General features: G+C 37.5%; 1 protein-coding gene across 1 annotated transcript in view; it reads right to left on the minus strand.

The window, feature by feature from the left end:
• Nucleotides 1–3,336: 3,336 nt before the first annotated feature.
• Nucleotides 3,337–14,291, minus strand: part of LOC149184187 (CLP protease regulatory subunit CLPX1, mitochondrial-like) — a 202,646-nt gene continuing 191,691 nt past the window's right edge. The window contains exon 15 of the mRNA XM_089417418.1: nt 3,337–3,807. Coding sequence (XP_089273544.1) covers nt 3,739–3,807 — 69 coding nt within the window. The 3' untranslated portion in view covers nt 3,337–3,738. The remainder of the gene's footprint in view (nt 3,808–14,291) is intronic.

Here is a 14,291-nt window from a genome sequence, read left to right on the forward strand (position 1 = left end):
TTCCTTGGATCCGGTGATTTTACCTTTCTCTTCATTTCTTTCTTGTTTGATTCTATCCCAAGAAAGTTTGCATGTGGAAGCATCATGTCCATTTTTGTTCCAGTGTATAAAATGAAGATTAGTTTTTCCTCCTTGGTAACATTTGCCCCTTGTGCCTCTGTTATTTTTCTTTCTACGTCCTCTTCTGCCACCTCTTCCTCTAGAAGGATCTTGTGCTTGATTCTTCTCTTTCTATGCAAGACACGCAACTTCTTTAGGAGATTGAGCAATTGTCTTCCTCTTTCCAAAAACTCTCTTTCTACAAACTTCTCCACAAGAGAGTCAAAAGTAATCTCTTTAAGTTTTCCACCCGCTTGTAATAGTTTAAAATAATGAGAATATGTGGGAGGTAATGCCTCGACAAAAGTTGTGAGAGAAACATCCATTTTAACGTTGGTGGCTTCTACATCATGCATAATAGCTCTGATTTCAAAGGCTAGGGGAAGAGAATCATCATCTTTCAATTCTAGATTGAAGAGTTTGATCATTAATTGGAATAATTCAAGCTCTGAGGGTGAGTCATACAAGTCTTTTAGCTTCTTTAAAGCACTAAAAGCATTGGTAAATGGTGTAATGTGACGACTCACCTCTTCATTTACTAATGCAGCAGTCAAGACATAGGCCTTGTTGTTTTTGTTCGCCCATATGGCAAGCTCTTTTTTTAATGTGGGTTTTTCAAGTGGATTCTCATCTTCTCTTTCACATACTCATTTCCATAATTCATTAAAAATGGGAGTATACTTTATTTTTCTGAATCATTCATGATAGTTCTCTTTTCCAGTGAAAACTACTCCAACTATTAAGATAAGAGAATGCGTCTTCAAAAAGCAACTATTTATTGACAATTCTTGTAAAAAAAAGCTTTCAATTTCAAAAACAAAAACCTTACTATCTACCTTTTTTGTTATTATCTCAACAAGATACTAGATACCCTTCATATTAAAATGTGTCAAAACTTTCCACTATCACATATAAGGCAATCACAATATATATGAAGGTGGCACCACAAACACAATAAAAGCATAAAGCATAAATATGTGATATGTGTCACATAATCGGACTGGAAAAGAAGCCACTAAACAAATAGGTCGAACAAAATATATAACTAACTTCAACAAACACGTATGGCTGAAACTTATATATGTATATACGCATTGTGAGTTCCATTCATATGCGGAGTAGTGAAAGAAACCACTAAACATATGGCCTTCATCCGCATATGAATGGAACCCACTAGTCGTACATATATAAAAGTTTCAGTACATGAATTAACAACTCTCAAATGAATACCAATGCGACACAGTCCATTATTCAACGCACATTACAAGAGTTTTAACCAACGCATATGAATATACTTTGAATGAACCCAATGCATAAATAAACTTCACCATTCCGACATTCAATTCAATACAACGCCAAAGGTTTTGTATTCCCTTCGACCAACGTATGAACTATGCATATGAACCAACGCATCAGAAATCATTGCAGATTTCACACTCTCCAACTTACAATGCAGAGGCATATACTCATTTTGTTCAAACTGCATATACTGTTCAATATATTCTAACAAATTGAGCAAATGGAAGAGAGCAGATGACCTAAGGTTGTCTTTAATGAAATATTGTGCAAAAGAAAAAAGATTTGGATGCAGCAAAATAACAAATGGTTTATTAAATGGGGTTGAACACATGTCCCATAAATAGTAAATAATAAAAGTTTTTGTTATGGATAAGTTACACAAACATGTTTGGAATAAGAATCTAGAGAGAAAAAAAAAGTACTAAATTGAAGTATTTAATCCCACTTATAATCATCAACAAAAAACATATATAGAGGTCAATATTTCTTGGAGAGCCAAAATTCATATTGCTCAGTTAAGGATTAATTCTCATCAACTCCGTTGTGAAACAGGGTGCTGGAAAAGGCCAAAAAAAGTGTGGGATGAAAGAGTATGTATTTTTTGTTCTTCTGGAAAAGTAGAAACAAAAAAACATTTCATTTTAGAATGCAAAGTCTTCAAACTTCAAAGGCAAGAAGGAAAGTTATGCAGATATTCTGGCAGCAAGCTCTTGTGATAATCTATTTAGAGAGGGTTTCTCAAGAAGCTAGGAGCGTTTATTGTGAGGCTTCATAAGAAAAGGGCCGAATACGTCAACTAGATGAAGAAGCAATTTGCCCCATAGGCTATCTTTAGCTTCATGGGCATTAAAATAATTTTCTTTCTTTCTTTCTTTCTTACATTCATCCAAGGCACTGACCTTCATCGCAAAGAGTAGAAAGACATACAAAGCAAATGTATCACACGCACCATTCAGCGTTGTATTCCCACTCTACATTCAACACAGAGAATATGAAGAGATCTTGGACAACTCTCAATAGATGCAACAGCCGCAACATAGAGTAGGGACAACTCTCAATAGATGCAACGGTCACAACAAAGAGCAAAGACAATTCTGAGGGGGAGCAGAAAAGTATTAGTAGAAAAGAGTTACTAGGCTAAAATAAGACTTGTAGCCCTGCACTATGATACCATGTCAGACCAAGTTTGGTAACTCCATGAATAGTGGAATTTCTCTCAAGTATCGTTAACATATACATAAGAGAAAGACCCTTGAGATTCACTTTCTAAGGTCTCTTCATCTTATTATTTTGTATATACATATTTACAAAATATTTTCCCAATCCTTAAGTATTAGGTGTCAACATTACTAACACATATGTACACATGTTCTCTTTGCACAATAAATATACTCTTTCATAGTAGTGGTTCCCCTGATTGCCAACATAACTTATTTATTTTAATCCACATTTATTAAAACCCTAGGTCCGTATAAAAACCCCAGCTATACGAATTCCAAAAACTCTTTCTGTTTTTCCATCGAAAAGACTCTGTACCCAATCTTACTCGAAAGTAAGAATAATGCCTTCTAAACATATAGGAATTGAAAACACTCAATTTACTGAATAGATAAACGTACCTAAGCATGTGTTATGTTTGTACTTTATTCCAATTTTTTTTTTTTTTTTTTTTTTTTTTAATTTCTTCACCTACATTTTCTTTTTTTGAAGGGTGTAACTTTGTCTCACGTAAGTATATTTATAACAGTGTATTAACATGTGCACAGTTCAGATGAATCTCTTCTTATGCTTAATACATAGTAAACAGTATGATGCTATTGATTCTTACAGCAATTCCAAAGCAAATTCAGTGTCTACATGCATGGGATTCTTTTAACTGCTCATGAGGTATACCAGATATTTTGATCCATTTCTAAAATTGAACTACGCACTCTGAAATAGAAGAAAACAAAAAATAGAAGAAAACACATGGGCCAGTACAACAGCAGCTTCTCTGGTGCAACTTTTGCCTATGTTGAGATATAATGCTCATGGCATGCCTCACATCTTGGATGATATAATCAAATGAAGATGACTGTTACACAATAAATGAATGGATGAAACTACAATTGCATCTGTTTTGTGCTTACAACCACGAGCACAGCTCGAGCAAGTTTCTGTACACTAATTTTCTGCTAGTCCTATATGTTGCACCCAACCCAGAAGGGTTTTCACTGGAGCCACATTGTTGGCCAATGATAATAGTGCATAGATTACAATTTCCAATTCTTCTTTGTATGGTGTAAAATGAATGGCTCTTTCCATTAACTCTCATTAGCTTATCTTCTTCAAGCTAAACAATTACATCACAGCAGCTCTCGCAGTAAGCTCAGACTCTGCTTCTCCCTCCTGAGGGGTATCAATGACAACCTGTAGGCAACGAAATAAATTTGTTAAACGAGTAAAGAGAAAAACTTTTCTTTTTTTAATAGATATTTAATCATGTTTTCATTTAATTCCAAATACTTGGGATATAACAATACACTCAACCACTAATTAATACAGATTAGAAACAAACTTATCTACCCGAGATAGGCAAAATTCAGCAAAAATTAAGCATCTCAGCCCAATATTGCTCATCAAACATACTATTAGAAAAGTCCCCACGGTATGACAGGGTAAAAGCAAGAAGCTAATCCCAACTTAAGGGAGATTGGCCATATAAGGTAAACCTTAATCTGACATTCTTCTCTTCAAACTTAAGTTGCACGGAAAAGGAAACATGGGAGAAAGGGATGGAACAAATTTTCAGAAAGGCCAAATACTACAATATGAGGCCAAATACGACAATACAACACAATAGGTAAGCAAAAAACATGTATCTGTTAGTAATGGGGGAATATGACACGGGTGTTGGGTATGTGTTATATTCTTTTCACAACTAGGCCTAGGCGCTGTTACGTTGCGCTAGGCAACGGGGGGTGGTAGCCCCCTTGCACGAGATCCGAAGCACTGCCTCGAGATTTTTTTATGCGGACCTAATAATAGTTGGGCATACCCAAAGATGGTGGGTGGACTTACCCATGGTTTTATACATGGTTTTTGCACATGGTTTTGGGCATGATGTTTTTAACCCATGGTATTTTATAGGTCCAGTCAAGAGAACTATGGTTGTTTTAATCCAGGGTTAATGGATTAAGGTTTTTATGAACGCTTCAGCATGTATATAATGTATTGTAACATTGAAAAGAATATAATGAAAAATCAATCTGGTTTTCCTAGTTTTGGTTCTAGGAGAAAATATTTGTGTATATTTTCAATTCTCACCATTGTATATTTTCTATTTTTTAAGAATTTGTTTGTAGGTCATTTTTGTACAAGGTTAAGCCCTACATCTAGTATCATAGTTGTTTCAGCTTCAAGGCGGCACCTTTACGATTGAGGGGTTTTGCTTGGACGTGTGGTAGACCCTGTTATAGTGGGAGATTTGCAGAATCGATTCTTGTGATGAAAGGAGATGGCAAATAGTGGAAAGATAGAGATCGATAAATTCAATGGACAGAGTTTTGAGCTATGGATGCTCAAGATGGAGGATCTGTTAGTGGACAGAGATCAGTGGATTGTTGTAGATCTAGGTATGACACCAACTAGAATGTCAGCAAAACACTCTGCGAAGTTAAATCGGAAGGTGAAGAGAAAAATACGATTGTGTCTCTCAAATTCAATATTGTTGAATGTATCAAGGGAAGCTACGACAAAGGCTTTGTGGGACAAGTTAGGGACTTTGTATCAATTTAAGTGTCTGGTGAACAAACTATTCCTGTGGAAAATATTGTATAACCTGCGGATGAAGGATGGAGACTCAGTGACCACCACAATAATGGAACGACCTATTTGCCTAGACAGAGCATTTAAACACCTTCAATACTGTGGTAAGCAATTGTTATCTGTTGATATCAAAATTTCAAACAAAGATAAGTGCATCAGTCTGTTGTGTTTTCTATCAGACGCGTGGGATAGTTTGGTTGTTGCTATGGGTAGCAATACAATTACCTTGAAGTTTGATGAAATAGTCTCATCCTTGTTGTTGTAAGAGATGACACAGAAAAATATGGAGAGCCAGAATGGAGATGCCTTGTCTGTAAGAAGACAATCCCAAACATAAATAGAAATAAGTCCTCAAGTGGGAAATTTAAATCTCTAGGAAAATCTGTAAAGGTACGCTGGAAATGCAAAAAAGAAGGACACTAAGAAAAGGATTGTAGATCTAAAATTCTTGAGAAAGGAAAAGGATCTAATGATGCTCCTTCTACAGAAGTGAAAACCACCTCAGATGAAGGTGGGATGTGTATTTGGCTTCTTCTTCACGAGGCATGGTTGATTGACTCAAGTGCATCATTTCATATGACTTCCCATAGCGACTAGTTCTGCGAGTACGAGCAATATGATGGTGGTTATGTCTTCCTAGGGGATGACAGGAAGACCAAAATCATTGGAAGTGAGAAATTCAAGCTAAAGTTGCAAGGGGGGAGGATTTGAACAATTCCTGGTGTTCTATGTATTCCTACATTAGCGAAAAATTTAATTTATGTAAGCAAGATGGATGATGCAGGAGTAAAAATAGTGTTTGAGAAAGATACTTGCAAGATGGTTTGGGGAGCACTGGTATTGATGAGGGGAGTTCGGATTGGAACTTTGTACAAGCTTCTGGGTAGCATTGTTATTGAAGGGTGTAACAATTCTGTGGTTCTTGAAAGTGGAGCAGAAAATCTAGTGGTCTCTAGAGAAAACACTATGGTGTGGCATCAAAGACTTGTATATATTGAAGAGAAGGGATTCGAATGTTGTATGGTAATCGTATGGTAGAAGATATGTCTAATTTCTCTCTAGATTTCGATCAAGGTTGCACGAAACGGGGAAACGGGTACGAGTTTCCGAAACGGGAAGCGATACGAAACGCGACCTCCCCAAATTTTGGAAACGGGGAAACGCGAATATATATATATATATATATATATATTAGGAATTTAAGAAATATGTGCAATCATAAAGCATATATGATACATTCTAATTTATTACATTATGATAAAATTGTCAATTGTCAATGCATAGACTATAAGTATCTAAATTTACATCACATTTACTCATGAATAATCACATAATGAAAATAGAAATATCCAAAATCAGCCACGAGAAATTTCTAATTTTTTGTCTCGTGGTTGATTGGGAGTCTCCTCCTACATAGTCGAATGACCTTAGTGCTCTTGATTAAATACAAGTTTCATACCCTAGTACCCTACATTCTCTTGATTATTGGGAGTCTCCCCTGCATAGAGGGCTTTGTTCTCTCGATAAATACAAGTTCCATACCCTAGTACATGATAAAATCCAATGGAAACATTGAAATCCCCCCAATCCTGAAATCCTGAAAAACAGATAAGTCTGCTGGATTTTGAGTAAGATCTAAAATTCTACTTTCTCCATATGAAATCCAATGACGACGAAACCACTCTCAAACATCCTGAGTCATTTCATGGTAATGTTAAAAATTTAAGTAAAAGGATGAAAATAAAAAACAAAGGAGAATATCACTTTTACTTTAAGAATTTAACATTACCATGAACTGCATATCAACACTAGGGCAAACAAATGTAAGAGATCTACATTAGAAAAAAAAATTAAAAAACAAATGTTTTTTTGGGGGAAACATGGCCCGTACGGCTTGGAAACGCGTTTCCAGCCGTACGGCCACGTTTCCGTTTCGGGAAACGTGGCCGTACGGTCGGAAACGCGTTTCCAGGCCGTACGGTACGGGGAAACGCGTTTCGTTTCGTTTCCCCTGGCGAAACGCCCCCTAGGGCCACGTTTCCTGCAACTTAGATTTCGATTTTTGTGAACATTGTGTATATGGGAAGTAGAATCAGGTGAGTTTCCCCTTTAGTGCTAAGAGGGCAAAAGGGATATTAAAGCTTGTGCACAGTGATGTGTTTAGACCTGTGTCAGTTCCATCACTGGGTAAGTCTATGTACTATGTCTCATTTATAGATCATTTCTCAAGGAATACATGGATATATTTCCTCAGGAAGAAATTTGAAGTCTTTGACAGGTTTAAATAATTTCAAGCTCTGGTGGAAAATCAGACAAAGAAGAAGATTACAGTGATAAGGAAAGATAATGGTGGAGAGTTTTGCAAGAAGGAATTCGAAGAGTTCTGTAAGAAGTGTGGTATAGCCCGACAAAAGACTACTCCATACACAGCTCAACAAAATGGAATTGTAGAAAAAATGAACAGGACGTTGATGGAAAAGGCAAGAAGCATGCTCAGTGGTGTCGAGTTAAGACAATAATTCCGCACAGAGACAGTGGATACTGCATGTTACCTGTTTAATAGATCACCTTCATCAGCATTGGAAGATAAGACTCCACATGAGGTATGGACTGGTTAGAAACACTCTCTCACATCTCAGGTTATTTGGCTATGATGCATATGTACATGTTCCAAAGGAGAAAAGAACCAAGTTAGATAATAAATCTGACATGTGCATCTTTATTGGATATAAGGATGGTTTAAAAGGTTACAAGATTTGGAATTGATAAACAAGGAAGGTTGTGTAGAGTCGAAATGTGGTGTTTAGAGAAGTGAAAGAAGATAGAGTTCGAGATGAAGGAGGAAGAATCAGACTTTGCATAGGAACAAGAATTAGAAGAGGAAGAGCCACACAGTGTTGAGGACATCATTTCGAGAGAAAAGGCAGCGAAAGAGGTATAGTCCATATACCTTCTGTTCAATTTTTTTTATCTATTACTGATGATGATCCAAGAACTGTCAGGGAGGCAATGGATTCAGATGATGGAAAAGTTTAGAAAAAAGGCCATGGTTGAAGAAATTGAAGCCTTGGACAAAAATGAAGCTTAGGATCTGGTGGAGTTACTGGCTAGAAGAAAACCCATTGGCAACGAATGGGTGTTTAAGAAAAAGAATGCAGAAGGCAAGGTGGAGAAAAACAAAGCTTAGTTGGTAGCAAAAAGTTATTCCCAGATGCCAGGAATTGATTTTGATGATATTTTTTCTCTTGTTGCCAAGTTTTTCTCCTATTAGATTGTCTGTTGCTGTTAATTTTGATTTTAAGGTAGAACAGATAGATGTGAAGACAACATTTCTTCATGGAGGTCTGGAAGAAGAGATCTCCATGAAGCAACCAAAAGGCTTTGTGGTGAAAGGTAAGAAAGAATTGGTATGCAGATTAAAAAGGTCTCTACATGGGTTAAAGCAGTCACCAAAGATGTGGTATCAAAAATTTGATACATATATACGGGGACTTGGCTTCACAAGGAGCAAAGCAGATCACTGAGTGTATTTTAAATTAATTGGTGACCGTGTTATTTATTTGTGTCAGGCCAGGGTAACTCCAGGATGAGCGGGAGCAAAGAACTGATGATCTTATTCATTAACTAGCTCATGTTTATATACAAAAATAAAACGGATCAGTTCATCTTCTAGATGACTGTCCAGTTCACCCATCCGTTTCGGATTAGGTGTCAACATTCCCCCCCTTAATCTGAAGGGATGTTGGTGAGTCCAAGCATCGTTCTGAATCTTTCAAGCTTTTCTCTTCCAAGCGCTTTGGTGAAGATGTCTGCAATTTGCTCGTTTGTGGAACAATGACGAAGATGGATTGTTTTGGCCTCAACATGATGTCGGATCAGATGATATTTAGTATTGATGTGCTTAGTACGATCATGGAACTTTGGGTTCTTGGCCAACTTTATTGCAAATGTGTTATCAATCATGAGTGGAGTTGATTGTATTTGTTTTACTTGCAAATCTTCAAGAATTTTCCTGAGCCACACAATTTCTTTCGTTGCTTCAGCTGCTGCCACATATTCTTCTTCTGTTGTGGAATCTGCTGGTACTGATTGTTTGCATGATCTCCAGGAGACAACTCCTGATCCAAGACTCATAGCATATCCTGAAGTAGATACCCCAGTTTCTTTGTCTCCATCGAACTCTGAATCAGAGTATCCAATCAAGTTGAAGTCGTCCACCTGTGTATACTTGATTCCAAGGTCTTGAGTTCCCTTCAAGTACCTTAGAACTCTTTTTGCAGCAGACCAATGTCCCTCACAAGGCTTTTGCATGAACCTGGAGAGGATTCCAACAGCAAATGAAATGTCTGGTCTGGTAGTAGTGAGGTAGATGAGACTTCCTACAAGCTGTCTATACTTTGTTGCATCCTCAAATTCCTTTCCTTCAATAGATGTGAGCTTCAAGTTTTGTTCCATTGGAGTACAAAGGGGATTGCACTCTGTCATGCCAAATCTGTTTAACAAATCTCCAATGTATTTCTTTTGAGAAAGAAATATGGACTTTGGATGTTGGGTTACTTCAATGCCAAGATAGTAATGAACATAGCCCAAATCAGTCATTTCAAAATTTTTTCCTAATTCTTTCTTTATGGATGCAATATAGCTTTCATTGTTCCCTGTCATTAAAAGATCATCTACATATACCACAAGATATACAACTGTTTTGCCAACTTTCTTGACAAATAAAGTTGCATCATCAAGATCAAAATGTTTGAAGTTGAGTTTCAGAAGATGCTCAGTTAGTTTTTCATACCAGGCTCGTGGTGCTTGTTTGAGGCCATACAAGGACTTCACAAGTTTGCATACTTTGTGTTCATGTCCTTTCACAGCAAATCCTTCTGGATGGGACATAAAAACATTCTCTTTTAGGTCTCCATTCAAGAATGCAGTTTTTACATCCATTTGATGGACTTTCCAACCGTTCTGAGCAGCTAGTGCAAAGAGTGTCCGGATGGTGGCCCATTTTGCTGTGGGAGCAAAAGTTTCCTCATAATCGACCCCTTCCTTCTGTGCAAAACCTTTTGCCACAAGCCTAGCTTTGTGCTTGTCAAGTGAGCCATCAGCTTTGTACTTGTTCTTGTAGACCCACTTGCAGCCAATTGGTTTGGTTCCAAATGGAGGATCAACCAGCGTCCAAGTGCCATTCTTTATGAGGGCATCATACTCCTTCTGCATTGCTTCTTTCCATTCATCATGAGAAGCAGCTTCTTTGAAGGAAGTTGGTTCAAAATCTGTAGACAAGTTCAATTCACAATCATAAGTAACATCCATATCAACAGGTGAATTAGAGTTATCTACATCACCTCCATCTTGTCGATTTGTATTTCTGGTTCCTGTTTTTCCAATTTCATCAGGATGAACACTTTCAAGTGTCTTTGTCAGCCACTTTGGGGGACCTTTCTGAGATGGTCCAGGCTGTTCTGTTGATTGAGTTGGGACTGAATCAAAGATTAAGTCTCCCAATTCTATCAATTACACTCATCCGTTGTTGGAGTGTCATGCAGGGGAGATTGTTCTTCAGAAGGAGATTCCACATGTTGATCTAGTATAGGAACCCCCCCTTCAAGATGTGGAATCTGATTATCAAACTCTTGGAATGATTTCGGTTTTGTGAATCTATCCAAGCGATCAAGTTGCCGCTCAACAACACTGTCAGATTTGGATGATTCAAGAAAAATGACATCTCTAGATAAAACAAACTTTTTATTTACTTCATCATAGAGGCGGTATGCTTTAGATGTGTTTGAATACCCCAGGAAGATACACTTACGACTTCTAGCACCAAGTTTGTTTCTATGTACCTTTGGTATTAAAGCATAACAGGTGGAACCAAAAATCCTGAGATGTTTTACCGAAGGAACATGTCCATACCACAATTCATAAGGAGTCTTGTTTCTTATAGCACTAGATGGACATCTATTCTTTATATATGCAGCACATAGAACAGCATCAGCCCAAAACATTGTCTTTACATTTTTGAAGAAAAGCATGGATCGTACCATATTCAAAATTGTTCTGTTCATTCTTTCAGCTACACCATTCTGTTGAGGATTATAAGGCACAGTTGTTTGATGTTTAATCCCATGTTGGCGAAGATAGTGTTCAAATTCATTTGATGTATATTCTTTTCCATTATCAGTGCGAATAGACCCAATATGAGATTGTGCATCATTTTCAATCCATTTATGAAAATTCTTGAATGTTTGAAAAGCATCAGATTTGTTCTTCAAAAAATAAACCCAACACATTCTGGTGTAATCATCAATAAATGTCATGATATATTTATTTCCATTTGCAGAAGAAACAGGCATTGGACCACATAAATCTGAATGAATGAGTTCAAGCTTCCTATGTGCTCTTGAATGTGAATCATGAAAAGACTGTTTGCTATGCTTTCCTAGAATGCAAGCATCACATTGCTTATGTTTTCTAGGAATTGTAGGCAAACCAGCAACACCATTTTTCTTCAACAAGCGGAGACTATCATAGTTTAAATGTCCAAATCTAGCATGCCATAATAAACTTGATGGAAGTGTACCTTCTTCATGATGAGAAATATATGAAAAATGTTGTGCATGAGCAGAGGTTCCTTGCAGTTTAAGAAGTCTTTCTTCTTCTATACCCCTCATGACAAGTGAGTGGTCAGATGCCTTTCTTACCTCAAGCTTGCCATCAAACATGTGAATGGAGTGACCTTGCTGGCGGATGTGGACCAGGGACAGCAAGTTTCTCTTGAGTTGTGGGAGATATAGAACATGATCCAGAAGAAAGTCTGGAAGACCAGGCAGTTTAAGCCTGATTGTGCCAAGCCCTGATGGCTTGATTTTTGACTGATCTGCAAAGTATACTGCTCCATCAACATTGTCAGTGAACTCTTCAAAAAAATCTTTCATATGAGTCATATGACAGGTTGCTCCTGAATCAAGCAACCAGTCATTTTTCGAAGAAGCAAGTGAAGCATTAAACAAATCTTCATTTACTCCAATGTTACATTGTGCCTCAATATAGTGAGCGGATTCAGGTGCTTTACCTTTGTCTGTGTCATCAGTTTTACCTTTCTGCTGATTTCTTCTCTGCTCAATCTTGTCCCATGGTAGCTTGCATGTAGAAGCATCATGTGATCCATTTCGTTTGCAGCGAATGCAATGCAAATCTGCCTTTTCTGCTTGAGGATGTCTGCCCCCCCTGCCTCTGAAGTATCTTCCTCTTCCTCTTCGTCCACCTCTTCCTCTTGTAGAATCTTGAGCAGGATGCTTTTCTTTATGAGCAAGGCAAACAGTCTCTTCAGAAGATTCAGGGACTGTTTTCTTTCCAAAGGCTTTCTCTCTTTCAGCAAACTTTTTCACAAGAGAGTCAAAGGTTATATCTTTAAGATTTCCATTTGCTTGTAAAGACTCAAGATAATTGGAGTAGGTAGGATAGAGTGCTTTGAGAAAGGCAATAAGAGAGATATCCAGCTCAACCTTAGTGGATTTAATGTCATGCATTATAGACTTTATTTCAGATGCAAGAGCAAGAGGATCATTATTTTTCAGTTCAAGAGTGAAGAGTTTAATCATGAGCTGAACAACTTCAAGTGCAGAATGTGTATCATAGAGTTCTTTCAGCTTTTGTAGAGCTTCAAAGGCAGTGGAATAGGATGAAATATGACGACTTACTTCTTCATTTACAGATGTTGCGATCAGTGCATAGGCTTTGCTGTTCTTGTTTTCCCAAATGGCAAGTTCTTTATCTGATGTAGGCTGCACAGGGGTCTTTGTCTTCTTCTCCGACACACACTCCTTTCCGCAACTCATTGTAGATGAGGGTGTGTTTTACCATCCGAGACCATTCTGAATAGTTCTCCTTGCCAGTGAGAACTATTCCTACCATAGAAATGATTGAATGCATTCTGTAAAAAAAAATATCTCTGCTAAAAAACTTCTATTGATAAAAGACTTCTAGGTTAGTGGAGGTAAAACCAAAATGTACAGTTGTTATTTGTCGGTGAAATGATATCGTGATATGAATCACAAACCAGAAATTTCATCATTCTGCCTTATAAAATCTCAAGCAATCCTCTTTCTTGTCCCTAAATATCATAATGCTGACTTATGAAAAAATCGAACTTCATTTACTGCTGCAATAACATCACTTTGACTTCAAACATTCCAAATAATAAAAATCTGCAACTTCATTCCCATTTGCTGTTGCAATAATATCACTTTGACTTACAATAATCTCAAACCATAATCGGAAACCATAATTTGAGGCTCCTTATTACTACACCGAATAGAGGCGCAGCGGTTAGAGCGTGCAACAATAGGAGCAGTTCTTACAATAACTGAATGATACCACAGTTCTTACAATAAAAACGCAGCGATACCACAGTTCTTACAATAAAAACTGAGCGAATAATAAAACTGAGGTCTCTTCTTAAAAACTGAGCGATACCACAGTTTGGTATCAGAGCTCTGAGCGATACCACTGAGCGAATAATAAAACTGAGGTCTCTTCTTAAAAACTGAGCGATACAATAAAAACGCAGCAATACACAGTCATATTTCAGGTGAGATGGGGGTAGAGTAATAAACCCAACGCAGCAATACACTGTTCTACCATACGCAGTAATAAACCACAGTCATATTTCAACACAGCAATACACTGTTCTACCATACGCAGTAATAAACCACAGTCATATTTCAACGCAGCAATACAAAGTCATATTTCAAATGAGATGGGGGTTGGAGTATGTCGTAATAACCTCTGAAATTGAATGTCTCCACTGAAATTCGCTTCCATTCACCCGTGAATTGCAGAGGAAAATTTTAGTTTTTGTTTTTTTTTTTACCAAATCCCGCGCCTTGACCATGCAGCAGAAAAACGGATGCGCAGATGCGTTGGAATATGGACAGATATGTCAGGTCAGAGGCAGCGCAGAGAGGGGCAGCGAATTCAGGCAAACGTTTATAAAAAATTCGCAGTCTCCAGGACAGAGGTTTCATGAGGCAGCAGAGACCTGGCAGAGGCAGGAGTTACAGCTATTTCTGGGACCTGTGCTCTGATAC

This window comes from Pinus tabuliformis, chromosome 3_2, assembly GCF_031772625.1.
Source record: "Pinus tabuliformis cultivar Carrire ecotype Pingquan chromosome 3_2, CPIR1, whole genome shotgun sequence".
Lineage (NCBI taxonomy): Eukaryota > Viridiplantae > Streptophyta > Pinopsida > Pinales > Pinaceae > Pinus > Pinus tabuliformis.